Source organism: Bos mutus, chromosome 25 (assembly GCF_027580195.1).
Source record: "Bos mutus isolate GX-2022 chromosome 25, NWIPB_WYAK_1.1, whole genome shotgun sequence".
Lineage (NCBI taxonomy): Eukaryota > Metazoa > Chordata > Mammalia > Artiodactyla > Bovidae > Bos > Bos mutus.
Genome location: NC_091641.1, coordinates 41401707 through 41428100, shown reverse-complemented (window position 1 = coordinate 41428100; position 26394 = coordinate 41401707). Strand labels below are relative to the sequence as shown.

Genomic DNA, 26394 nt, shown 5'->3' with positions numbered 1-26394 from the left:
CACGGCGCTCGTCACAACCTGGTATACTGATTACATCTGTTTCACACGAGTATGAACTCGCATCCGTCTGTCTCCAAGAGCTCTGGTGCCTGACTGGACCTGTTCACACAAACGGTTCAATCAGTGACCCTCTCTGAGCCGCCCTTTCTTTGCTGGCTATGCGCCCTGGCCGGTGCTTGCTGCTCTGTGTGATCGTCTAGGATACCCCTGCTGCTGCTGCTGCTGCTTCTGCTTCTAAGTCGCTTCAGTCGTGTCCGACTCTGTGCGACCCCATAGACGGCAGCCCACCAGGCTCCCCCGTCCCTGGGATTCTCCAGGAGAGAACACTGGAGTGGGTTGCCATTTCCTTCTCCAAGGATACCCCTAGCAGCCCTCATTTTTGCCCTTGGAAGAATGGGCTATATCCTAGATATTTTGGAAGGACTGTTATATGTAATGATTTTAGTGTCTCTCCCCGCTGACACAGTAAGAGGTTAGGGGCCTTCTGTGGTGGTCACTGCTGGGTTTCCAGCCTGGCACAGTGTTACCAGTCTCTGCATGTTTATTAAAAGAACCAATAAACCTGATGAGGGGTGCACAAAAATTCAGACTTGGGCCACTCAGGACAGATAACACCTTCCCCACCATGGTGTGATGACCTAAAAACAATTCAGACATGTGTTTTTACAACTTTTTTAATATATATTTTTATAAACAGGTCACGTGATAAAATAGCACAAGAAACACTTACCAAATATAAGGTTATATCTTCCGCATATACAGGAGAATGAGGTCGTTATGTACAATAAGAAAATGATTTTAGGGGTTGGTTGGTTTTGTTTTCCTCTGTCCCCCTAATTTTTCCTCCTACAGTCGTTGGAAATATCACAGCTTCAGTTGCATTAATACTTTGGACAAATGGACAGCTGCCCCTCCCCACTGGGAGCTGTGGGGAGGAGGGGCTGAAGAAACTGGCTCCTGACCATCTCAGCCCTGGAGCCTCTGGCCAGCACTCCAGGGGCAGGGAAATCTTTGGGCTGTTGAACTGTCTGTCTTCAACAGCATCTCTCACTCGCTCTTTCTCTTTCTCTCTCTCTCTCTGTCACTCTCTGGCTCTCTGGAAACTGGCTACTCTCTTCCAACCAGATTGGGGGCAGGGGGAGTGTCCCAAGATAGGGTGTGGGTGCTCAAGGTTGGGATGGAAAGGGGTCCCAGCCCCCTCCTCAGCAATCGCCAAGATGGGCCAGCACCCCAGGACTTCCAGGTGTGTTGGGACTAGACAGAACACGGTGCGCCCATGTGGGCAGGTAGAAGTCTGGGAAGCTGGGGAGAGGGAGGCTGTGGCTAGAAAGGAGCCCTCCCTTTGGGTGTTGAGGGGGAGCTGGTCACTGGAAGATTGGTCACTGGCTAGGGCCCCCTTTCCCAGCTTCCACCTGGTGGAGACCTGCCCAGGATGAAGCGTTGCGCTGAGGGGCCTGGGCCCAGCTGGCTACAGGGGTTGCAGGGCAGGGTCCACTCAGGACTGCTCCCAAGGCCTGCAGGCCCTAATGGTCGCTCCAGCTGCAAGCCTCCCAAGGTAGCTATGCCACCCCTGAGTTGAGGTGGACTGGGGCCAGCTGGGCTAATGTTGATTATGCCAAGGTCACTGTCAGCCCGGTGGCCCCTCTCCTAATCCAGTTCTGCCCTAGCCTGGCCAGGGTCCGAGGACCTTAGGTCTGTGGGTGGGGTGGGGCGAGCCGGGCCTCTCTCACACAGCGGCAAGGAAGAGGGGAGGTCGCTGAGGGTCAGGCTGGCATGAGCTGGGGAAGGGCGGGCGGGACTTGGGCTCCTGGGCGGGCCATGGCTTTGGCGGCGGCCTGTTTCCCCTCGCACCCCTCGGAGGGCTCCAGGCGCGGTGCAGTGGAAGATGCGGGAAGCCCTGGGGGCTCTTCCGGGCCCCTGTGTCCTAGGGGACCCAGCTCCCCTCAATCCCCCTGGGCCCTGCCCGGGGTGGGGAGACAGAGCGGGGTGTGGCGGAGAAGGCGGTAGGGGCGGCCGTCTGGCGAGCTCAAAGCGCCCCCAGGACCGAGCCCCAGCGCTCCGCCTCCGGCGGGCGGGCGAACGATGGAGGCGACTGTGGCGTGGCGAAGGGCGGGCGTGCAGTTGCGGGCGCGAGGGGCATGCACAAATTCCCCGAGCGTGCGTGCGTGCGTGCGCGGGGCTGGCCCGCCCGCCGCCCTCCTTGCTCGGGGCGGGGCGGGGAGGAGAGCGAGGGGCCGAGGGCCGGGAGGCCCCGACTACTCGACGACGAGGCAGCGGGGCAGGTGCTGCGAGAAGTACTTGAAGAGCTCGGGGGTGGCTCCGGGGCAGTTGGTCAGCTCCAGCTCCTCCAGGTCCTGCAGCTGCACCAGGCCCGACAGCCCGGTGGCGGTCAGCAGCGGACAGCCTGCGGAGGGGCGGGGCTTAGTGGGCGTGACCAGGGCGGGGCCCGGACCAGGCGAGACTCCGCCTCTGGCCGGGTGGGACCTGGGCCGCCGTAAGTCAACACCAGGCGTGGGTCTGCACGAGGGTCCCGGCACTGCTGGCGGAGTCGGCCTAGGTGGGGATGAGTGGCCACTGCCCAGGAGGGCGGCACAGGGGCTCACCTGCCAGAGACAAGAGACGCAGACTCCTCATGGCCAGGAGGTGCTTCAGCCCGAAGTCCTGCACCTGGGCGGGAGAGCGGGGCGAGTTAGCTATTTCCGTTCCCGCCTCGAGGGAGCCCCACTCCTAGCGTCAGGCCGTAGGGGGAAGGGGGTAGGTTCTCAGGTCCCCACGGAGTCGCTGAGGGCCCTGGGGACTCCATGCGCGCCGCTTGGGTGTGAAGGGATCCCAGACTTCCTTACAGGATCTGAGTGGGCTTCCTTACAGGTCAGCGGCATATCTGGGTGGGGGCTTTCCCCGCGCCCCCCACCTCCCCCGCTACTCCCTAGTCTCTGGAGGCATGGAGGGCTGATACCTGGCAGCACCATCGCAGGTAGAGGCTGCGGAGGGACGACATGGTGGACAAATAGCTGAGGCCAGTGTCCGTGATGCGTACACACCTGTGGTCGCAACAGAAGGGGTTGCCCACCTTCAAAACACCTGTCCCCGCCCCTCAGCTCTGGCCCCTTCCTCCTTTTCCGCCCCAGACGCCCGGAGCTGAGCTACCTTCCTGCCCCACCGTGCCGCGCGCCACCCAGGCTCCGCCCCCAAGTGGCCGCTAGGTCATATTCCCTGGGGGGGGGGGCGGTGGGGGGTGGCGGGCACTGCTCAGCCCCGCCCCCGTGTTATAGTCCACACTAGGCTAGCCTCTGAGGGCCCCGCCCCCCTCGCTGCAGCCCCCCTCTAACTACAGGTTTGTCCACTAGGCTCCCTTCTTAGAGGTCCAGCAGCCTTGCCTGGCCCTGCCCTCCGTGGCCTAGGGGTGGGGCCGTGCACACCTGTCCAGCACGAGCTCCTCCAGGCGATGCAGGTCGCAGGCCACATACTCGAGCGCCATGTCAGTGATGCGCGGGCACCAGGAGAGGTCGAGGCTGCGGAGCTTCCGCAGGTTCTCGGCCACAAGCTCCACGCCGTCGTCCGTGACCTTGGAGCAGCCAGAGAGGCTGAGCGCGGTGAGGTTGGGCAGGCTATGCACCACGTTGACCACGCCGTGGTTGGTGATCTCCCAGCAGGAGAGCAGGCGCAGTGTGTGCGTGCTGTGGCCCTGGCGCGCTGTGAAGTAGGCCAGGGCTGTGTCCGTCACGTGGTAGGCCTGCAAGCTCAGCTCGGCTAGGTTTGGCAGCAGCTGTGAGATGGCCGCGATCGCGTCGTCGGCCACGTTGATGCAGTCGCTCACGCTCAGCGAGGTGATCCGCGCGCTCAGGCTGGACCACAGCCCAGCCTCGGTGAAGTCGTTGCAACCTGACAGCTCCAGGCGCACCACGCCCTGCATCTGCTCCAGCATCACCTGTGGACAGGTGCAGGGTCGGGGGGGGGTCAGGAGGCCTCCATGGGGCTCAAGCCTACCGTGGTTTCCCAAGCATGAGCCTCCCCATGGGCATGGTGGCTGATAGCAGACAGGGTGGAAGGAGCCCGCTGAGGGGCAGGAAGCTGTGTTCTTGAGGGTGCAGACGGTGTCAACATCCATCAAGCTGGACTCTGCCAAGTGCACTTTACAGTGTGTTCATTACATGTAAACAACATTCTAAGGGAGGAGGCAGGGCACAGGGGATCTGGGAGTCCGGGGCCAGGCCCGAGCAGGTGCTCAGAGCCCTTGGTGTTAATGATGTGATGATTAGAGTCCCCTTCCTGGGGAAGGGGCCACCTCCACAGCTGCTCCTCTGACCTTTGCCCCTGCTTCTCCCACCTCCTCCAGCATCCTCGGCATGCAGGGTCTCACATTTGTCTGCTTTGCTGTTGCATGCATGAGTGCTAAGTCAGTTGAGTTGTGTCCAACTCTGCAACCTCTGTCCATGGGATTCTCCAGGCAGGAATACTAGAATGGGTTGCCATATCCTCCTCCAGGGGATCTTCCCAACCCAGGGACTGAAGCTGTCTCCTCCATTGGCAGGTGGGTTCTTTAGCACTAGCGCCACCTGGGAAGCCCCTGCTTTGCTGTTACTGTCTTGAAATCCTTAGTTATCTTTGAGCAAAGGACCCAAATTTTCATTTTGAACTAGATCCCCCAAACTAAGTAGCCAGCCCTGTTCCCCCCACCCCACAGCCACACTCCTCAGGGCACCAGCCCCACCCTCAGCCACTTTGCCGCTTGTGTGTGAAAGCTTCTTCCTCACCGCCCCACCCCCCACAACACACATGTGCTGAGTGGCTACTGCCTGGCCCAGCCCCCAGCCCTTGCTCCTCTGGGCCCATGGCAGTGCGCACCTCCAGGCCGGCATCAGTGATGGTGGAGCGCTTGAGGCTCATGGCCTTGACACCCTTCTTGGAGAGCGCGTAGTTGTCGATGAACTCACAGATGTCCAAGTCAGAGACGCCCACCAGGCAGAAACCCTCAAAGCCACGTGCTGCGAAGCCCTGCAGGTTCACGAACTCCTTCTCCCCTCCAGGCAGCACTGTGTAGAGCTCCTTGGCGTGCAGCACAGGCGTGAGGCCCGCCCAGAACTTGGGCTGGTAGAGCACACGCCTCCAGGCCTTGCACACCTGCGCCAGCACACACTTCTCGCAGGCCGAGAAGTACCAGAAGAGGCCATTGAGGATCTTCTCATCTGTGGCCAGGGGCGGTCGCTCTGCTGGGGGCCCAGACACTGGGGCTAAGGCTGGTCCACCAAGGGGGAGCCCTGCCTGGGGGCACAGGCCCCCGGCCAGAGCAGCCCGGGGCGGCGGGCCAGCCAGGCTGGGTGGTGGGAGGGTGGGCGGGGGTGGCTGGCAAGGGCGGTTCTTGGCAGCTGGCGTGCCCTTGGTGATGCTGGCTGCACCCAGGCCATTGGGCTGGCCCGGCAGTTTCACCAGGCCATTGCGAGGCAAGCATGGAGGCTTGGGGTCGCCGTTGACACCCGGGCTCGACATCTTCCTCGCTCGGGCTGCAGACAGGGTCCAGGAGACGGCAGTGAGTCCTGCGCGGGAGGACTAGGCTCCGCCCTACCCCCCCCTCGCCCCGGCATCCCCTCCCAGGCCATTCCCAGAAACGCCCAACAGAAAGGGTCTGAGTGTAAGCCCTGACTCCCTGACTGAGCAGGTGCAGGAAGGCAGGGCTGGTCACGACTACAACACTCCTGAGCACCTACTGTATGCACTGAGCTCAACCTCCACCCACCACAGAGCTTTTTGACCCCCGGGTTCTATGGACAGAACAGAGGTGGAGGAACACTCGCTGGTGACCGTCCCCTTCACCTCTGCTGCCCACCATCGGCACCTGCCAGGCCTCTCTCTGCCAGGCAAGGCTGGGGAACTGAGGGTTTGGGGCATTCTCTGGCCACTCCTCTATGTCACACCTGTGTAGCTCTCTGGAGTGGTTTAAGTGCTCCATCTGAGGCGCATGCACTGAGAATCTCTGTGGCTGCAGGAGGTTCTGTGGCTCAGAACATACCCAGAGAAAGGGCAAGTGTCTTCCCAGGGTGCTCATGGTGATGCCAGCACAATGAGCCCTGCACACATATTGTTTCCTTAATCTCCCACTCAACCAATGGAGGACAATGCTTTGATGATTGTACCCATTGTACAGAAGAGGAAACCATAGCTTGAGGCAGCATGAATTGCTTGCCTGAGGTCACAGTAAGTGGTGGAGCCAAGACACAGACACAGAACTGGCTGAAAAAGGCTATGTGTAGGGATCTTCCCACAGGGTGGGACTGAGACCATCCCCCATTCCCCTGCTCAGGCCTCCAAGGCTGTGAATGGGTGGCAGAGGGCACTGGATGCAGATGACCCCAGAGAGAAGAGGCAGTGGGTCCCTCACAGGGCTACCATCTGCCTCTCATTCCAGATTTCCTGCCCGTCCCCACCTCTGACACTCAGCTTGGAGGTGGGTACCCAGTGGCTCATCCCAAATCGCTGTGTGGCCTTGGGGAGCCATTTCCCTGCTCCAAGCCTCACTTTCCTCACTTCAAAGCCTGGGGGTGACAATATGCCCCATGGAACAGCATGAGGAGAGGACCAAGGGCATGGCTCAGAGTGAGCTTGCTGGCCCGAGGGGGAGGGGAGCCAGTGGTCCTTCCCTGCCCTGCCCTTCCCAGCATCACACCTCCACTGGTTCCCAAGCCCTGAACAGGACAACACTTGCCGGCATTCCACATCTGGGGAGGATGCATCCTGGGCTGGGCCCAAGGGTCTAACTGGGACACGTGGCCCTCGTGGCTGCCAGCTCAGCTTTGAGTCCAAAGGCCTTCATGCCCTGATAGTCATGAACCTTCAGGCTGCCAGTCCACGCCCGAAGAGGAGACCCCCACACCTTGGCTGCCCGTTCACTGCAGGCCATGACCAGGTAGTTGCATTCCTCACCTGGGCTGATACACGACATCCCTAACAGCACGTGCCGAGTGCCCACTGGGGTAATAGTGTATGTCAGCCTCACAACTGCCCGGCTGGGGGGCACAGGGGAAAGCACTGCTGTGAGCACCGTTTTCAGACCAGGAACCTGAGGCTCCCAGGAGTTACAGTTGCCCACAGTGGCAGGGGTGGCCAGACCCCTTAATGCCAGTACATAGGAGGGGCCATCCTGGGACAACAGCGCCGCATGAAGGGACAGTATGAAGCCTACAAGTGCCCCCCCCCCATCCTGGGGCCAGAGGGGAGAGCATCCTGGCAATTCCCTCGTGCGAGCTATGCTGGTTAGAGGGGCAGCCCCTGTCTGAATACCTTCTGTGTCCCAGAGCAGGGCGCGCCCGGCGGCGGCAGCACCATGGACAGCGCCCCCGCAGCCGCCTCGTGCGGGCTCCGGGGCCGGGCCGGGCCGCGCCACCACGGACAGCGGCAGCGCGCGGCGGGGAGGGTACGGCCCGGCAAACTCAGCTCGGCTGGGAGGGGCCCGGGAGGCTTGCGGGGGGAGGGGGGAGAAGACGCCCGCCCAGCTAAGATCCGGAGGAGGAGGCGGCGGAGGCGGCACCAAGGGAGAAATAACTCAAGAGCAGTGCCGATTTAGGTTGAAAATTCTCCCAGCCATGGGTGCGCACGTGGAGCCTGAGTCGGGGGGATCACGTGTATGCCCCGGGCATCCGCGGGGCTCCCTTCCGTCCCCCACAGCAGCTCACATTTGCATACACCCACAATCCCATCCCCACCCCCCAGACCTCTGGGTGGAGCCCATCCACGGAAAAGAGCTTACAGCAGCTTGCAGGGAGTGTCCGAGACCTGGCCGCCCCTCTTTCCACAGCCCCTGGTCCACCTGTCGGTTAGCCTCCCCACCCGCTACGTTCTGGGTTTGAGCCTCCTTCCCACAGAGCAGGCCTGCTGCTCCCCGACCGTGTCCATGGTCTTGCGCTCCAGCTGCTCCTCACCCTCCAGCCTCGTTGACTTAGTCTGAGCCCTAGATCTTCAGTTCGAAACTGGAAACAGCCACACCTTAGCTCAGGGGTCAGGGCTTTGGGACAATGCTCAAATCAGAAATGGGTCTTCCTGCCGGTGAGGCAAGAGGCCCCTGGGGGGCTGGGACAAGGGCCCCTCAGCCTGGTTCTGACCCTCTGACCCAGAAGACAGGTTGCAATCTCTGCCTTCTTGGCACCTGCCCCCACTGCACCTAGTGTGTCCAGGAGGACCCGCCTGGTCTTCCTGTCAGGACAGGGCGGGGCAGCCAGTCCCCTGGGGACTACTCCCCTTTAGGGAGCAACACCAGCAGCTAAGGCGCAGGGAAAGAGTCTTTTAAAATAAGACAGTCAGGCTTGCACTATTCTCAGCCTCATCCCCTGGTGTGCTGTGTCTCCATGAGGAGTGGGATTCTGGGGGAGGGCTTCTCCTATGATGGCTGCAGGGGCTCCAGGCTCCTGGTTCACCACAGGAGGAGTAAGGTAGTCACTAGTTTAGCTTCTTGTCTTCACCAGCCTGAGCCAGAGGTGAATCAAGGAGAGCAAACCAGGCCTCTGCTTCCCCAGAAGACTCACGGGAACCGTGGGGGCCAGAGGGCACCTGGGGAGCACTGTGAGTCCTGCAAGGACTCCAGACCTTGGTGGCTTCCAGGTCTGGAGATGGCCATGCTGGGGTTTCCTGAGGAGCTGCCTCTTCTATAGATGAAGTCACTGGGCGCTGAGACCCAGCAAGTCCACCTAAGAGCCTCACTTCCAACCCCTTTCCAGACTGACCCCACAGTTCAGTGAGACCTGCTGTCCTGTACTCTTCTCCCCCTCTGCCCAGGCACATGCTGGTCCCCTGCTTGCTCAGGAAGCCTCCAGGATCCTTAACCCCGCAAGCTCCTCCTGTTCTATCCTTTGGTGTGAGCACCGCCCTGCCTCTCCCCGTGGGACCCCTGGCCTGAAAGCATCTCCAGATGTCCGCCATGACATGGACTGTCATCACTGTCTACCTGTCTGTCTCTCCTGAGGACAGACAGCATGCTGGCTGGGTGGCTGAGTGAATGAAGAATGCCAGCCCAATGATCAGGGTCACGTAGAAAGGGGTGCAGCTTCCCCAGAGGTGGGATGGAGGGCAGTTGACGGAAGGGCTCAACTGTGGCTCAGCTCTTCAGTCCAGGTTGTGACAGAGGCCGGTGTCCATGAGGGAGGGAAAGAGTGATGCCAGGGTCTCTGAGAAGGCTCCCAAGACCCTGGGGCTTGGGGCGGGCTGTACCTTTACTCAGACCTCGGGAAGGGGACGGCTTGTGTCTCCTTTTTGGCCAAGTCCCCCCCTTGAGGGCTGCAGGGTTGAGGGTGCTGGCTGCCTGTTCCCCATGGTCTGGCCGGACCAGGGGGAAGGGGACAGGAAGCATTAGAAGGGAGGGAAGCTTCCGAGCGCCACGTCCTCCCACTGCACTGCTGATCTCAGCCCATCACACACAAGCCAGGACAGCAAGGTTCAGAGTGCATTTTCAGAAGTTGCACAAAGCTAGGATTTGACCCCAAGTCCTCCAGCTGTCCTACTCCTAAGACTCAGGCCAGGCATGGCTGTCCAGAGTGCAACCCTGCGCCCCCACCCCCAACCCCACCCCGCCCGCTGCTGCTGCCTCCTTTCTCTGCTCTGTTCTGGTTCAGTCCCTATGCTCTCCCAGCTTGGAGCCCTGGGCCGGGAGTCTCTCCCAGTGTGCCCCCTGTCACGCCCCTGCTCTCCTTCCAGAAGCTGCAAGCTGCGTGTCAACCACTGAGACACTCATCTTTGGGACTGCTTATACCCACCCATCATGGTCCTCAGCTCAGAGGTTCACTCACCCCTGATAGCCCGTCTAATACAACAGAACCTGCACTGACCAGTTCCCCTGCCGGCTGAGGGCCATCGAGCTAGACAGGGCATGGGTAGCTCACATCAAGTCAACCTGCAGCGGTGGCCCAGGGACTGGGGTGACGACCAGGGTAGCTTGGGGTTGGGGACACGGCGCGGGCTGACAAATTCCGTGACAAGCTCTGTGACTCAGGCACATGTACATCCCTACCACGTTGCACACGTCCTAGCAGCAGCGCTCCCCTCCCGCCCCCAGCTCAGAGATGCTTGGGGGTGAGGGCTGCCCCACCCGGGCACCCAGGGCTCTGGAAAGGCAGCACGTGGGCCTCAAGAGAGAGCCGAGTTGGCGCTCCAGCAGAGCATGTCCTGTGGCCAAGCTCAGGGCAGCTCAGCCACGTGGGACCGGGTGCCTCTGGGAGTATGTGCCAGGCTCCAGGCCTCTCTGCTCTGAAGGGTCCATGCCCTCCAGGGCCTGGTGCATCCAGTGCCTCAGACACTGCCCAGGGGAGGCCAAGCCTACCCTCTGCAGTGGGTCTGACTGAGGCTCCCCCGGGCCACTGGGAGGGGAGGTTCCGGGCCACCCGCTTCGCTGCCACCTCCGCTCGTCCCTCCAGCCAGCCCTCAGACACAGCAGCAGCTCCCACGTGTGATGAGATGGGGGCTGCAGACAGCTCACAGCGCCAGCCCAGGAACCCCTTCCCCAGCCTCCAGGCGAGATGTCTCCCTGGTCCCCGCAGTGCAGCCCTTCTTGAGGCTGGGCCCAGCTGGCCTGAGTGTCCAGGTGCTCCAACCTCCAGCTACTTGTTCCCTTCTTACTAGTGGGCGACAGGACTTGTGCGAGTGCCCCGAAAGTGGGTGTGAGCTGGAGGGTGGCATCGGCCCCATGAACCCCCGGAGCGTCAGAGATGCCCATAGGCCTGGCCCACAGCAAGGGGAGGCAGAGGCCCCTTGGGCCCCAGGTGAGGGGGAGCCAGGCCACAGAGGCAGCAGGCATCCGGCTAGGTGAGTCCTGGGGTGCCCTGGGGCCTGCACAGCCTCCCCACTCTGCCTGTGTTTGGGACTGGGCCTTGAATCCCCCTCCTCCCCAGATAGCCTCGGCCAGCCCCAGGGCCACCTCCTGTGGAGCCAGTGGGCTGCCCTGGGGGACCCCAAACCTCTCAGGCTCCCAACCCGCCCAGGCCTCCTGCCCCAAGACTTCCGTCCAGCATCCTTCGAAGGCATCTGTGGGAAGAAAGGGGCCCAGGCTCTGCCTGGCGCCAGGGGGGCCTGGGTTGACCCTGGTCCATGGGCCTTGTCCATGGAGGGAAAGCCTCCCGTGCAGAGGCTGGGAGGGGTGGAGGAGCGGCCGCCAGGCTGCAGGCTCCTGGAGGTTCCAACAGCCAGGCCTTCTCTCCTTCTTGGGTCATGGGTGGGGGACTCCTCGACCCACTCAAACCCCCAGAAGGACAGACCCTCCCCCAGCAAGTCTCGGGGTGCCCAGCTCTGCTTCTGGGGCCCTCCAGCCTTGGCCAGCGCCCGGCCCCTCCTCCAGAGCACACGTGGCCAGCGCCCTCCCTTCCCCTCGACCTCCCACTGTAGAAGCTCCATGCAGGGCCGGGCTCAGGTGTCCAGGGGCAGGTCAGCGACTGGGCCTCGCGTTCACAAGCTCCTCCTGGAGTGTAACTGTATCTAACACCTGTCTCCAGGCGTAGGGGCTCATGGTGCTGGGGTGAGGAGTCCTGAGTGCTGTGGGGGGTCCAGGAGCTCGCCCAGGCAGCCCAGCTGGGGGCCTGTAATTCGGAGTCCACGGGGGGACAGCACGGTGGCACCGACCCACAGCCTTGGTCCAGTTGCCATGGGGATCGGGCCTCAACCAGGCAGCCACTGGGGTGAAGGGCTGGGGGAAGGTCTGGCAGGCTGGAGGCCCAGCTGCAGCCGCCAGGGAAGGGGCTGCGGTTACCTAAGCCCTCGGGGGGGCAGCGGCGGCGCTGTCCCAAGACCCTTCCCAGCCTCCTGCTCATTGTGGCCTCGGCGGTGCTGTGGCCTGCCCCCTCCCCAGTGTTGTGGCCTGCCCCCTCCCCGCCTTGTAGCCTAGCCCGGCACACACACCTTACCTCGGCCCGGGCTCCTGGCTCATGCCACGCTGTCCACCGGGCGTCCTCCCGTCATGGGGAGCCCGGCATGGGCACCGGCGAGGCAGGGAGGCGACCGAGGTGCTGGCCTGGCAGGCAGGGCCCGGCCGCGCCCCGCGCCCCGCGTCCGGCCTGGCCGGGCCCCTCCGCTGCCCACCCCCGAGAGGAGCTCCCCGGTGGGAGAGGATCGGCCGCCCCGAGCCTCCCACCGGGGAGGCTATGGCTGTGCCCAGATAAATAAGGCCGCTTTGCAGGGAGTCGGGCGGGCGCCTCCTCCCTCCCCTCGCCCTCCTCCCGGCGCTCCTCCTCCGCCCTCCTCCCCGCGCTCCTCCGCGGCCGCCGGCGGCGCCGCGCGCGCCCCCAGCCCGGCCTTACGCGCCGCTCCCTCGCGCGCTCCCGGAGCCGGTAGCCAATCCGGGCTGGCGAGCCAGGGCGGGGGTGCCGAGGATGCCGAGCCCCGCCCCGCCCCGCCGCGCCCTCCCGCGCGCACAGCGCGCTCCCGCCGCGGCGCCCACGGCCACGCGCCGGGCCGGCACGCGCCCCCGCTCCCCCTTGCCACGGGCGCCCGCACAATAACAAACCCGGCGCGCGCGGGGCGGGGAGCGGAGAGGAGGGCCGGCGAGGGCAGGAGGGAGGCGAAGGAAGGTCCAGGCCCGCGAACGGAGAGCCAGGCTAGAGCGAGCCCTGCCTCGGAGGAGTGGCGGGGACCCCGAATCCAGCGGGGCCCAGAGGATCGAGCCCTTGGGCGCCAGCGGTCCGACCCTCCCCCTTCCGGCCCCTCCTGCGGAGCGGACGGCCGGGCACCCTTCACCGCCCGGCCATCACATCCTCCGCGCACCTGTGGGTACCAGGCCCCGGAACCTCCCTCAGCGGGGGACACAGTTGCGCACCCGCAGAGCAGAGAAACAAGTGACCAGTAGATCATTTTGGAGAGAGACGAGCGCGATGGAGGTTCAAGAGGGACACGTGATGGAGTCCTCCGAGGGTGGTGGTGGTGGTGGGGCTCCTGCGGACAGGACACTAAACTGAGTCCCCCAAGGGAGAGAGGGCAAAGGAAGTTGTTCAGGAAGGGGTGTGCAAAGGTCCTGAGGCACGTTCCCTCTGGAATAGGCCTGGAGAGAGGGTGGGACGGGGCGGGGCGGGGCGGGAGGATGCGGAAGGCTCTGTCTGGGCCCCTGGGGATGCCAGGCCTCCCAGCAGGCTCAGGGTGGAGGACTGAGGCTCATACTGCCCACCTCGGGACCTCCTGGGAGACAGCAGAGGGACCAGGTGTGGGGAGAGCAAAGCCGGGTCTTTGCACCAGGGAAAGAGCCTCAGGGCGGAGAGGCAGCCCCCTGAGAGCCTTAATAGAAATGAAACCGGCTGTTGTCAGCAACATTTTGATAGGAAGCAGACCCAGGGGGACTGGTGTGAGGTGGGGCAGTGGAAGGGGGCAGGCTGGCCCTCCGCGCTGGCCTGGGAGGTGCCACTCAGGCAGCTGTGTGGGTGCTGGCGGGGTGAGGACACCTCTGTGTGTGGTGGGGACTTGTGCCCCCGTCCTGCTGACCCTGACCAAAGGAGGAGGCCTGGCGGGGTGGGTGGGGGTGCGTGAGACCTGAGGTGACTGGGGAGTGCTGTCTGACCCGGCCTGTCACCTCCACGTAGGCTCAGCCCTGGTGGGCAGAGGGCAGTGGGGTGTGCACACTGCCCTGACTGGGAGGCAGGGCTTCACTTTGCACTTTGCGGGGCTCTTGCCCCTCAGCAGGTGCCAGGGCCCAGGCAAAAAGCAGGCTGTGCCAACACCTGGGACTCCCCTCACCTGGGGCTCCCCTCACTTGGAGCACCCCTCCCCTGGAGCTCCCCTCACTTGGGGCTCCCCTCACCTGGGGCTCCCCTCCCCTTGGAGCTCCCCTCCCCTGGAGCTCCCCTCACCTGGGGCTCCCCTCACCTGGAGCACCCCTCACCTGGGGTTCCCCTCCCGGGAGCTCCCCTCACCTGGGGCTCCCCTCCCCTGGAGCTTCCCTCACCCAGAGTGCCTCTCACCTGGAGCATCCCTCACCTGGGGCTCCCCTCACTTGCAGCACCCCTCCCCTGGAGCTCCCCTCCCCTGGAGCTCCCATCACCTAGGGCTCCCCTCCCCTGGAGCTTCCCTCACCCAGAGTGCCTCTCACCTGGAGCACCCCTCCCCTGGGGCACCCCTCCCCTGGAGCTCCCCTCATCTGGGACACCCCTCACCTGATCACCACATCACCTAAAACACCCCTGCACTCACTTGGGGCACCCCTTACCTGGAGCTCCCCTCATCTGGTTGCCTGGGCACAGAGGAGTCTCCCTAGCCCAGGCAGCTGGGGGTCTCCAGTTCTGGAGCATGAGGGGGTGAGGACGAAAGGCACTGTGCTCTGAGAGGGAGCCGCAGTCACATCGGGGAGCGGAGCTGCTTACCTCACAGCTCTGCAGGCCCGACCTCCTCATGGGGAAGGAACGGCCTTTCCTTGGGGTGAGGTGTGTGCTCAGGGATCACAAACCTGGGCTCAGGTCCGCCCTCCAGGGGTGGGGCCTCAGACAAGCAGGTCCCCTCTTGGAAAGTGAGTCTGGGGCCCAAGGGGTCGCCCTGGAGATCCTCATGTAGTGCAGGTCAGGACAGCCCCATGCTCCCCAGAGGTCAGGCTGCCCTGGACCCGCAGGGAGGATGGACACTGTGCCCCCACTGCCCCTGATCCCCACCCAGAGGCAGGGGCCCCCCTGAGAGGGCCTGCGGGGGGGACCACGTGGCGTGGGGAGGCCACAGATGTGTTTGGCGGTCCTCAGCACTCTGAAGCCCAATGGGAGCCCAGGGAAGTGAGAACCTCGCAGCGTGGGGCGGCCCTGGCAGCTGTGGGAGGCGGCGGGCGGTGGGTGCAGGCCTCTGCTGCCTCCAGCTTTTGCTCCCTGTCTTCCCTCCTCCTGGGACCCAGGCCCGACTCACCAAAGCAGGGGAGGGGGTGCGGGGGGTGGAGTGGCCAGGGCTGAGTATGACTCAGGGCCCAGCTGTCACCAAGCAACCCTGTTGCCTAGCAATGGCGGTTTCCCAGTAACGTTGTCTCCTAGCAATGGGATATTTTCCCGGGCCCTGGCTGGAGCCTGGCGGTTATTTTTAGCTCAGCTGCAAATCAATCTGCAGCTGCATTTTTGGCTCCTGGAGAAGATGCAAGGTGTATGTGAGGCGGCGGGAGGGAGTCAGTGGACTTCTCGTCAAGGGAGGAAAATTGCCATGTTTCCTAAGGTACAGGCTCATAGGTGGGCCAGGCCAGAGTCCACCTGGGAACGGGGTGGGGCGCTGTGCAGGTGAAGGGGAACCAGAGGTTGTTCAGGCTTCCCGCGAGAGCTGATAGATGTGACTGTCTCCCTGATGGGGTCTCTGGGAGGGCTGGTCCCTCCAGCACCCTGGGTCTCCCTAGGTCAGGCTGGCCAGGAGCCTTCCAGGCCAGTGTTGATGGTGGGCACCCCTGGAGTGTGCCACTGGGTGGCAGCTTCCTGGCACCACGTGGCTCTCGGTTGTGGGAACCATCTTGGTGTCTCCAGCCCCCAGCCCCTCCAAGGGTGACGGCGCCCTGCCCCAGGTCAGCTGGAGCACACCTTCAGGGGGTCCTGGCTGCGGGGGTCTGGGTGCCCACAGGCTCAGCTGGCCTCTGCTCAGCCCACGTCTCTCCCTCTCAATTTTGCTGAAATGGGAGCCCAAATGAGACGTCTCGGCAGCTGGGGGAACTTGACCCCTCTGGGATTTCCCACCATTTCCTCAGGAGCTTGGCTAGCCGACCCCTTGAAGCCAGTTCCTGCCTCCCACTGGCCAGCTTCCTGTTCCTGGTTTGCCCTGGGCACCAACCAGACCTGGGGCATTGTTCCTATCCGTCCATGCCCACTGACTCTGCGTAGGCTTGGTGTGGCTCCCATAGGCCCTGGACGGCCCAGCCCCACCCCGATCTTGTGTGCTCCTCACCTGTGCCCTGCACCCTGCGTGGCTGCCCCTTGCCAGAGGGCATGGCCCACCTGAGACTGCTCCTGGTTCCACCATCTGCTCGTCCCCAGCCAGGACCTGGGCTTTGAGTGGGAAGTGGAGAAAGGCCCATTTTGGAGGGTCAGGGCACTGCAGGGTCTGGAGCTAGGGGGACATGCAAAAGCCTCCAATGGAACACAGCGTTGGGGGAGTTACCTGAGATTTGGGGTGTCATTCGTCCGTCCACACACTCACTCTCTGGGTATTTACCGAGCACGTCTTCTTCTGCACCCACAGCCTTCTGGGCTTCTTGATGTGGGCAGCAGACCTCTGATGGCTAACCGCACTGGGCGCTTCAGAGAAGCACCCCTCACAGGCTGCAGGGCCAGGAGCTGTGAGCAAAGGCAGCCTGCGGGGCCTTCTTGCACAGGTGACAGCGCCACCACCCAGCCCTTGGAGACCCAGCTAGGCAGAAGGAAGGGGAAGCCTGCTACCGGGGGCCACCTCAGGGCCGGGCCTTGCCAGACCAGCTCACTCTTTAGGAACCCCTCCCAGGAACCCAGGGACACTGTCCCATTCTCAGGGGGTGGGAGGGGGCCGACGGGGAGGGTGGGGAGCCAGGGCCCCCAGCCAGCGGAAGGAGGGTCTGAAGCAACTCCCCACACTGACACCGGAGGGCGCCTGAAGCCCGCTGTCAGCTTCGCCAGCCTGGGCAAGGGCGGTCCAGGGCCCTGGGAGTCCCTCCAGAACTGGACCTAGGTCTCAGCAAAGGCAACCGACCGGGATTCCTGCTCCCTTCCTCCCACTGGAGACTTCTTTGCCTTCTATGTGCTCAGTGGCACACCCTCTGCTCAGCTCAGTTCAGTCGCTCAGTCCTGTCCGACTCTCTGCGACCCCATGGACTGCAGCACACCAGGCTTCCCTGTCCATCACCAACTCCCAGAGTTTATTCAAACTCATGTCCATCGACTTGGTGATGCCATCCAACCATCTCATCCTCTGTCGTCCCCTTCTCCTCCTGCCCTCAATCTTTCCCAACATCAGGGTCTTTTCCAAGGAGTCAGCTTTTCGCATCAGATGGCCAAAGTATTGGAGTTTCAGCTTCAGCATCAGCCCTTCCAGTGAATATTCAGCACTGATCTCCTTTAGGATGGACTGGTTGGATCCACTTGCAGTCCAAGGGACTCTCAAGAGTCTTCAACACTACAGTTCAAAAGCATCAATTCTTCTGCGCTCAGCTTTCTTTATAGTCCAACTCTCACATCCATGCATGACTACTGGAAAAACCATAGCCTTGACTAGACGGACCTTTGATGGCAAAGTAATATGTCCGCTTTTTAATTCCAAGGAGCTTTTTTTCCAAGGAGCAAGCGTCATTTAATTTCATGGCTGCAGTCACCATCTACAGTGATTTTGAAGCCCAAGAAAATAAAATAAAGTCTGTCACTGTTTCCATTGTTTCCCCATCTATTTGCCATGAAGTGATGGGACCGGATGCCATGATCTTAGTTTTTTGAATGTTGAGCTTTAAGCCAACTTTTTCACTCTCCTCTTTCACTTTCACCAAGAGACTCTTTATTTCTTCTTCAGTTTCTGCCATAAGGGTGGTATCATCTGTGTATCTGAGGTTATTGATATTTCTCCCAGCAATCTTGATTCCAGCTTGTGCTTCATCCAGCCTGGCATTTCCCATGATGTACTCTGCATATAAGTTAAATAAGCAGGGTGACAATATACAGCCTTGACATGCTCCTTTCCCAATTTGGAACCAGTCTGTTGTTCCATGTCCAGTTCTGTTGTTTCTTGACCTGCATACAGATTTCTCAGGAGGCAAGTAAGATTGTCTGGTGTTCCCATCTCTTTAAGAATTTTCCAGTTTGTTGTGATCCACACAGTCAAAGGCTTTGACATACTCAATGAATGCTGGCAATTTGATCTCTGGTTCTTCTGCCTTTTCTAAATCCAGTCTGAACATCTGGAAGTTCATAGTTACGTATTGCTGAAGCCTGGCTTGGAGAATTTTGAGCATTACTTTACTAGCGTGTGAGACGAGTGCAGTTGTGTGGTAGTTTGAGCATTCTTTGGCATTGCCCTTCTTTGGGACTGGAATGAAAACTGACCTTTTCCAGTCCTGTGGCCACTGCTGAGTCTTCCAAACTTGCTGGGATATTGACTGCAGCACTTTCACAGCATCATCTTTTAGGATTTGAAATAGCTCAACTGGAATTCCATCACTTCCACTAGCTTTGTTCGTAGTGATGCTTCTTAATGCCCACTTGACTTCACATTCCAGGATGTCTGGCTCTAGGTCAGTGATCACACCATCATGGTTATCTGGGTCATGAAAATCTTTTTTGCCCTGTGCTCCCCTTTCTAAATTCGTAGTTGGGTAAAATACATATAAAGCTTAGCATCTTCACCATTTCCAAGTGCACTGGGGTGTCGAGTGTGTGTGTCAAACCGCTGTCACCACCATCACCCCCAGAACACTCTGTTCCTCCCAGATGAACACCCTGTCCCCATTAAGCACCAATCCCCCATTGCCTTGCCCCAAGCAACCTCCATTCTACTTTTCCACTATGAATTTGACTGTTTTAGGTACTTCATGTGAGTAGACTCATATTTTGTGACTGAGAGGCTTCCCAGGTGGTGCTAGTGGTAAAGAACCCACCACCTGCCAGTTCAGGAGACATAAGAGACTTGGGTTCCATCCCTGGGTCGAGAAGCTTCCCTGGAGGAGGGTGTGGCAATCCATTCCAGTATTCTTGCCTGGAGAATCCCATGGACAGAGGAGCCTTGTGGGCTACAGTCCATGGGGTCACAAAGAGTCGGACATGAGCTAACACTTTCACTTTCCCACCCGCCTTGCCTAGAGCCAGGGGCAACTGAGCCCTTGAGCCCTGTGTGTGCCTGGCTTTTCATTGACCTGGAAGGGCTGTGGGGCCTGAGAGGAGGCGGTGGTCTGCTCGGTCTGGCAGCAGCTCCAATGCCGCCTTCCCATTGGCGCCGTCTGCCTCATCTGTCAGGGTGGACTTCTGGCCCAGGGCAGCAGGAGGCTGGGCCGGGGGGACCTTACACCCAGAGACGGCAGAGGGTCTTTGTCAGCCAAAGCTCTCAGGGACCCCAAGCGGTCCAGTACTGAGGCTGCAGTCCTGGGTTTGGGCCTAAGGGCTCTGTAATCCGACCCCGGCTTTTCACCAGGCTCTTTGGGGCCTGTCTGCTGGGTCCACACCGTCAGGCGTGGTTGTCTGTCCCTCCCTTTTGTCTGGCCGTCTCTGCAATCCCCAGCTGATCACCACGCCGCCTCTCCTCCTGCCCTGGCCTCCACAGTGACACTGGCTGCGAGTTTCCTCTAAAAGAGTGGGCCCGGCTCTAGCTTGGCCCGACCTACCAGGGCCTGACTCCGGGGGCTAGGGCTGTTCTTGCTCCTGCTGCTTCACCGAGCCTGAGCCCGCATCCTGGGGTTACCCACCTGGCATGTGGGGAGTCACCAGGGCCAGGCTGGTGAGAGATGGGGGACGCAGGCCCAGGAACCACTCTTAGAGAGAGCCCCCCAGATGAAGCCCCCCTACCCCAGATGTTCCAGTGGGCATCACTGCCGCCGAAGGCCTGGAGGACAGGGGCCGAGCAGGACGGCGTGCAGGGCGAGGCTGAAGGCGGGCGGGGAGTAGGGGGACCTTGAGGAGGTGACGCAGAACTCCCAGTCCGCGGAGCCCCCTCCCCGGCGCCTCCCGGGCCCCTGGCGAACCGCCCACCCCGAGAGCGCCGCTGCAATTGGTGGAAAGTTCGGGGCCCGCGGCGCGATTGGCTGTCCGGCCCGCCCACTGCCTAAGCCGCTCCCGGCTCCGACCCGGTGCGTGGCCGGCGGCGCGGGCGGTCGGGGCTGTGCGGGGGCCGGGGCCAAGGCCCCGGCTGCTCCCGCCGCGCCCCCGCGCGTCCCCCGCGCCATGCCGACCCCTGCGCTGCTCTGCGCACTTTGCTTCTGCCTCTTGGCCGCGGCCGCTCGCGCCGGCTACTCGGAGGACCGCTGCAGCTGGAGGGGCAGGTACGAGCCCCACTGGAAGCCCCCACGGGCCAACCCCTCGGAGCTGTGTGAGCCTCTTAGGCGGGGGCTGGGAGATGTGTCGCCCGCCCTTTCGGGCGCTCCGTCCCGGCGCCGAACCCTTGCCTTTGCCACCTTCGTCTCCCAGACTCTGAACCCCGGGCCTCAATTTCGTTCTCCACCAAGTGGACGCGGCTCTTGGTGCTTGCGGGGACGGGGTGCAGGGGGAACGGGCTGACCGGGTGGGGACGCCGGCCGCCCGTCTCAGAGCCGCCTGTCCGTCCACAGCGGCCTGACCCAGGAGCCCGGCAGCGTGGGACAGCTCGCCCTGGCCTGTGCGGACGGCAAGATCGAGTGGCTGTACCCGGCCGGGGCGCTGCGCCTCACCCTTGGCGGCTCTGAGCCCAGCGCGCAGCCGGGCATCGTCTGCCTGCGGCCGACGCGGCCCTTCGCAGGCGCCCAAGTCTTCGTGGAGCGGACGGGCGGCGGGCTAGAGTTGCTGCTGGCCGAGGGCCAGGGCCCGGCCGGGGCCCGGTGCGCGCGCTGGGGTCCTCGCGAGCGCCGGGCCCTCTTCCTGCAGGCCACCCCACATCCCGACCTCAGCCGCCGCTTGGCCTCCTTCCGCTTCCAGCTGCGGGAGGACGGGCGTCCGGAGCTGCCCCCGCAGGCCCGCAGCCTTGGAGCGGATGGTGAGTGCGGGTCTGGGTGGAGACCTGACTGTCCTCCCCATCGCACCGGGGGAGAAACGGAGGCGGCCTGTCACAGGCAGGGCAGGTGGGGAGGGGCGGGGGGCAGAATCCTGGAAGGTGAGACCAGGCAGGGCCACCCGGTCCTGAAGGGCTGGGGGAGGGGATGACGGCCATAGCTGTCCAGGGCTCCCTGGCCCGGCGGTGACCTCCCTCCCCTCCCCTAGCCCAGTATAACAGAAGTCCACTGTGAGCCTGTCACCATGGAGACGCAGCCCCGCCTCCCCGCAGGGCACCAGGCCCAGCTCTTTGCTCTCCTGGAGGTCGGAGCCTGACCCCACGGGGGATGGCGGGGGTGTCTGCTCTGTCCCCTGACCCCCGAACCCATCATAACCTCCTGCCCCATGGGCTGGGCTGGTGTCTTTGGGTCCCAGGAAGCAGCTCTGGGAGACAGGGAGTTACTGCCTGCTGGTACTGCATGGGAGACGGGCGGGCACCTGGCCCTGCAGCTCCAGGCCTGTGGGCCCTGTGCCTGCGTGCTGGCCCATGGCTGTGTGTGCATCACACACGCACAAACCTTTAGTGTTACAAGTGCAGGGTGTCTTCAGAGTGTGCACACAAGTTATCTGAGACCACAGGTGCCATCAGGCCCTGAGGGGGGTCTGGGAGCTTGCCCTTGCCCTGGACACAGGAGTGTCCAGCTGGGGGAGGGCTCAGGGCTCCACTCCTGACCTGCCCTGCATGTCAGCTGCCTGCAGACCCTGCAGTGATGCCGAGCTCCTCCTGGCCGTGTGCACCAGTGACTTTGGTGAGTGCCCCGCTGCAGGGCGGGTGGTGGGGAGGAGCCAGGGGCCTGTCTTCCCCTGAGGTCACTGGCCAACACGTGTCCCCACAGTGATCTACGGAACCATCCTCGGAGTTGCCCACGACGCAGAGCTACAGGAGTCTGTCATCACCGTGGCAGCTGCCCGTGTCCTCCGCCAGACGCTGCCGGTTTTCCGGGTGGGGGACCCTGGGGGCCAGGGGCAGGCCTCCATTCGCACCCCACTGCACTGTGGCGTGCGCCCCGGCCCTGGCACCTTCCTCTTCATGGGCTGGAACCGCTTTGGTGAGGCCTGGCTGGGCTGCGCTCCCCGCCTCCAGGAATTCAGCCGTGCCTATGCGGCTGCCCACGCTGACCACCTGCACCCCTGCGAGGTGGTGCTGGACTGACAGGCCTGGGAGCAGGGTGCTGGGGAGGGTGGGGGGTGGCCTGCAGACGGCATTACAGCGTCACCTGCTTTTGAGGTAACAGCGATGACCAATAAGAGCGCTGAATGGATGAGCCAGTGTGCATATGGTCCCCAGCCCCGGCCGCCTCACTCCATTCTGTCCTCCCACAGCCTCGGGACACACAGCTCCCGCTTCAGAGAGCCCAAGACCGCGGCCACACAGCCCATGCCCGGGCGAGGGGCTGCTGCTGGGGGTGCACGCAGGAACCCCCTCTCATGTGACCCTTGGTCTGCTGCCCCAATGCCAGGTGCTTCTACCACCAGAGTGGGAATGAAAAGGGGCCATAACCCCCAAGGTTTCAGGTGGGCAGGCAGGCAACCCCACTTCCCACCCTGAGGGAAAGGGCTGCGGTTTGGCAACCTGCCGACTTCCCCAAGTGGTGTGCCGCAAGCCCAGCGGTCACCCTGGCCCCACCCCACCCATGGGGAAGAATGGGCTTCTGTCCCCAGGCCCCTCCGATGTGTTCCCCCCACAGCTGTGGGGTCTCTCCTGCAGGGGTCCTATTTGTTGCCCATTTCCAGTGGGTGGGGGGTACACAATGGGGTCTCTTAAGGACCGTTTCCACCACCTCTCCCCAGTGGCCTAATTGTCGTTGCCTTGGACCACACGCTCTGGACCATGCTGAAGGCCCTGAGGCTGAAAGGCCCCAGTGCCAGGCAGGGGGTGGGGGGAAGAGAAGGGGGTGGGAGGCTGTGCATGGGGGACTTCGGAAGCTGGAACGAGCTGGCTCTGCTGACCCAGTCCCATAGCTCATATCAGGGGAGATTCCTGGGCTGAGCCCCAGAAACAACTTTCCTTACAGTCCTCACTGGAGAAGCAGCCCTGCCATCCTGCCGGCAGGAAGGGAGCAAGGTTCCTCGGGGCGCCTGCTGCCAGACTCAGCTGGTGTAGGTGCCTCGTGTGGCCACGCCCAGTGGCTGCTCTGGAGTTCCCATGGGACAGACTGTCTAAGGCTACAGTGCTGGGGGGACATACTTCTTCACTCAGACGGGCCGTGGCTGCGGGGACTGCTGAGAACTGTGAGGGGGAGTACAGCCACCCTGGAGGGCAAGCGCCCCTGGGTTCCTCCCACCTCTGCTGTTCTTAAGGCTCCTTGCGGAGCCTCTTGCTCCCCCAGACTCAGACTGGCAACCCCAGATTGCTCGGGGCTCAGGCCCCAGACCTCCCCTCCGAGTACATCCCGAGCGAGGCCAGCCTCCTGCCTTTAATACCACCAACATGCTGATGACCCCACATTTGGATCTCCCATGGACCTCGCTCCTCGACCAGACCCTTGTATACTTGTTTCCCTCCCCCACCAACAGGGAGTATCTCAGTAAAAACCAGAGAAGAAGGAGTGGAGTATGCTCTCCTGCCCCCTCCTCCTCTCTGTCTGCAAAGGCCCTGGCCAAGGAGAGCTTCCCCTCGGGACCTGAGGGGTGCCTTACCCTTGGCTCTTGGCATGATGCTCTGGCCAGCTCTCCTCTTCTTTGGAGAGAGGCCTACGGCCACACCCAGTGGTCACTGTGGATTGTCTCTGGGACCATCTGTCATAAAAATGTAGGGCAGCTGCCTTGGGGTGGGCCCTCGGCTGGACACTGGCCTCTACCCACCTGCCCCAGGAAGTGCCTCTGATGAAGCACCTCTGATGCACACATCCTCCTCCAGATTAAGTGTTAGCTTTGCAACCAGTTCAGGAGGAGCAGAAAGAGCAGGAGTGGGTGTGGCAACAGGACCAAAGGAGCCCCAGGGTGCTCTGGGAGGCACCAGAAATGCTTGGGCCAGGAGCTTCATGCCTGCTCTCCAGGAAGTGGCCAAAGGGAAAGGTGTGGGTGAGCATGTGGGCTGGGGCTATGGGAGCAGATGCCTTTGGGGCACCGCTGGGTGCGTGTACTTACAGAGGTGTGCACCGGTGCCCAAAGGTGAGGGGCAGATGCAGGTGTGAAAGTGAAGGACTTGTGAATGTGCTCATGGGGGAGTCTGGGTAGGCGCTGTCATTCACTTGACCAGCTTTTATTGAGTTTCTTCTAGGTGTCAGGTGCTGTGCCAGGCACCAGGAATAATTTGAGGAACTAAAGAGGCAAGAATGGGATGCTGTGTAAGCCCAGTGCACGTCCTCCCTTTCTGGGGAGGGGCAGTGGGAGCCAGGAAGGAGGCAGGAGATTCTTGGTTGGAGGTGGGAGCAGCCCTCCTCCTCTTCAGTACTCAGGTCTCGGGAGCAGGGCACAAGGATACCTGTCTTCCACGCTGGTGGCAGCGGGGCCCCAGTGTGAAGCAGTCTGCACTTGGGAGGGGGGGCGCTGCGGACAGTGGTATCCGGCAGGTCCACGTTGCCTGAAGCAGCGTCCGTCCCCGCTGGGCCTACTGACGGGCCATGGATGGAGGAGGAGCCTGTGTGCAGACAAGTTTCTACCACTCAAGGCCTTCTGGCCTCAGGAGGGGGTCCTGGCTCTGTCCTGCCAGTTCCCTCTCCCGTTCCCAAGTTCTGCCAGGGCACTTCTGGGAACTCCATCTTTCTTTGTGTGTGTGATGCTTCCTGGAGAAGGGAGGTGGTCTCCCCAGTTCCTGGGGCTCTTCCTCCCACCCCCATGGCTGGGCCAGTTGCCAGAGGGTCCAGCCCCTCGTATTCGCCTCCCCTCCCGTCGCGCTGAGACAGCCATCTGTCTTCTCCGTTCTGCTGAATTCTCCTTGTCAACCCCCTCGCCGGGCCCTCAGCCGAGACCAACCCCCCGCCCCGCCCCTGCAGAACCCGGCGTTTCCCGCGCACCCGGGCTCTTTGCCTTCAGCCGTGGGAGGGCCCGGGCCCCCCGAGACTGCTCCTGGGCTCGGCGGGCGATCGGGGTGTGCTGGTCGCCGCCTCAGCCGCGCGAGCCCTTCCCAGGCCGCACGGGCCTCCGCCGCCAGTCCCCGGGGCCCGGCACTGCCTCCCGCGGGCGGCCCCCGCTCTGGGACGCGCGGCACTGGAGTCTGCGGCAACAGTCCGCGACTGAGGGACGCGCGCTACGCGCGGCGTGCTGTGTGGCCAGAACCCCTGAGGGTCGCCCCGGAACCCGCGACACGGGCCCGGGACCCGGGGGAAACGGGACGCGAACGGACCGACCGCTTCCGGCGTCTTGGAGCAGCCATCGCCCCGCCCCTTCCGGCGTCGGCGACCCGGATCTTGGGCCTGAGCCGGGGAGGGTCCCTGCGGCGGGACGCCCCTAAGCCAGTGCCCCGCAGCCATGGAGCAGGACGACCCGGCCGAGGCGCTGACGGAGCTGCGCGAGCGGCGGCCGGGCCCGTTGGAGCTGCTGCAGGTGGCGGCGGGCTCGGGCCTGGCCGTCTACGCCGTGTGGGCGCTGCTGCTGCAGCCCGGCTTCCGCCGCGTGCCGCTGCGCCTGCAGGTGCGGGGCCGGGGTGCGGCGGGCCAGCGCCGGCCGGGTGGGCTGGGCTGGGGCGGGTCGCTGAGCGCAGGTGTGAGGCGGAGGGTGCTGCTGCGCCGGGCCGGCGGGGCTGTGGGGTGGAGCTCGCTTCAAGTGGGACCTGACAGCCCTCGCCCAGAGAGGAGGCCTGGGAGGCGGGCCCCACCCTCACAGCCCCGTCTTCCGCGTCCAGGTGCCGTATGTCGGCGCGAGTGCCAGGCAGGTGGAGCACGTGTTGTCGTTGCTGCGAGGCCGTCCTGGGAAGACAGTGGACCTGGGCTCTGGGGACGGCAGGATTGTAAGGACTGTGTGTGTTGGGGACATCTTTGCTATAACCTTTTCTGTGAGCGCGCCTCCGCGTCTCTTGGTCCTGACTCTCTGGGCCCACAGGTGCTGGCTGCCCACAGGTGCGGCCTCCGCCCCGCTGTGGGCTACGAGCTGAACCCCTGGCTGGTGGGACTGGCGCGGCTGCGTGCCTGGAGGGCAGGCTGTGCTGGCAGTGTCCGCTACCACCGTGAGGACCTCTGGAAGGTAACCTAGGGAGCCCTGGATCCCCTCAGACCCCACGCCTGATCTCCATGCTTCCAGTTCTGGCATGGCCGCTCTGCTGACAGCGCCGGGTTCCTCTTACCACCTGGCAGGCTGGGGCTGGGCCTTGGAAGCTGTGGTGACTCCATGCCCACCAAACCTCTTTCCCAGCTGGGGTGACTTCCTCTTCCTGCAGGTGAGCCTGAGGGACTGCCATAATGTGTCTGTGTTCCTGGCTCCTAGTGTGGTAGGTCTGGGGTTTGCTGACTTCATGGGACGCCCAGGCCATCCCCAGTGTAGGCACTGGACCTGGAGGAGCTGCTAGGGGGAGCCATGTCCCCCTGGCCCACGCCACCCTCCCCTCTCTCCCACAGCTCCCATTGCTGGAGGACAAGCTGCAGGCAGAGTTGCCTGCAGGAGCCCGCGTGGTGTCTGGGCGCTTCCCCCTCCCCACCTGGCAGCCTGTGGCTGTGGTAGGTGAGGGCCTGGACCGAGTCTGGGCCTATGACATCCACAGAGGTGGGCCCGCTGGGCAGGCTGTGCCAGGGCCCAGTTCTGCCTCCGTACTTGGAACCCCCAATTCTCAGAATGGCTGACTGCAGGCATTAAAGACTCTGGGCTCCACCCTGATTCTCTCTTTTTT

The 26394-nt window shown here is 62.8% G+C and overlaps 3 protein-coding genes across 4 annotated transcripts; 2 read left to right on the top strand and 1 right to left on the bottom strand.

The window, feature by feature from the left end:
- Positions 1-471: 471 nt before the first annotated feature.
- FBXL16 (F-box and leucine rich repeat protein 16) lies at positions 472-12166 on the bottom strand. Its single transcript, XM_070362987.1, has 6 exons — positions 11874-12166; positions 4846-5501; positions 3420-3928; positions 2957-3041; positions 2604-2667; positions 472-2404 (listed from the first exon to the last, which is right to left on the bottom strand). Exons 2-6 carry the CDS (start codon positions 5485-5487, stop codon positions 2256-2258), a joined length of 1449 nt encoding a protein of 482 aa, XP_070219088.1. The 5' UTR covers positions 5488-5501; positions 11874-12166; the 3' UTR covers positions 472-2255.
- A 7514-nt stretch (positions 12167-19680) lies between these two features.
- On the top strand, positions 19681-22503 carry METRN (meteorin, glial cell differentiation regulator). The gene is made up of 4 exons (XM_070363070.1): positions 19681-19888; positions 20174-20574; positions 21320-21379; positions 21467-22503. The coding sequence occupies exons 1-4, from the start codon at positions 19791-19793 to the stop codon at positions 21781-21783; spliced, it is 876 nt and encodes a 291-aa protein (XP_070219171.1). The 5' UTR covers positions 19681-19790; the 3' UTR covers positions 21784-22503.
- Positions 22504-24663: 2160 nt separating this feature from the next.
- On the top strand, positions 24664-26381 carry ANTKMT (adenine nucleotide translocase lysine methyltransferase). 2 transcript variants are annotated; one of them, XM_070363075.1, is made up of 5 exons: positions 24680-25205; positions 25417-25521; positions 25614-25754; positions 25948-25998; positions 26126-26381. In XM_070363075.1, the coding sequence occupies exons 1-5, from the start codon at positions 25044-25046 to the stop codon at positions 26345-26347; spliced, it is 681 nt and encodes a 226-aa protein (XP_070219176.1). In that variant the 5' UTR covers positions 24680-25043; the 3' UTR covers positions 26348-26381. The 2 variants fall into 2 exon arrangements, with proteins under 2 accessions (XP_070219177.1, XP_070219176.1); XM_070363076.1 differs by lacking the exon at positions 25948-25998 and having other exon boundaries at positions 24664-25205.
- The last annotated feature ends 13 nt before the right edge of the window (positions 26382-26394 follow it).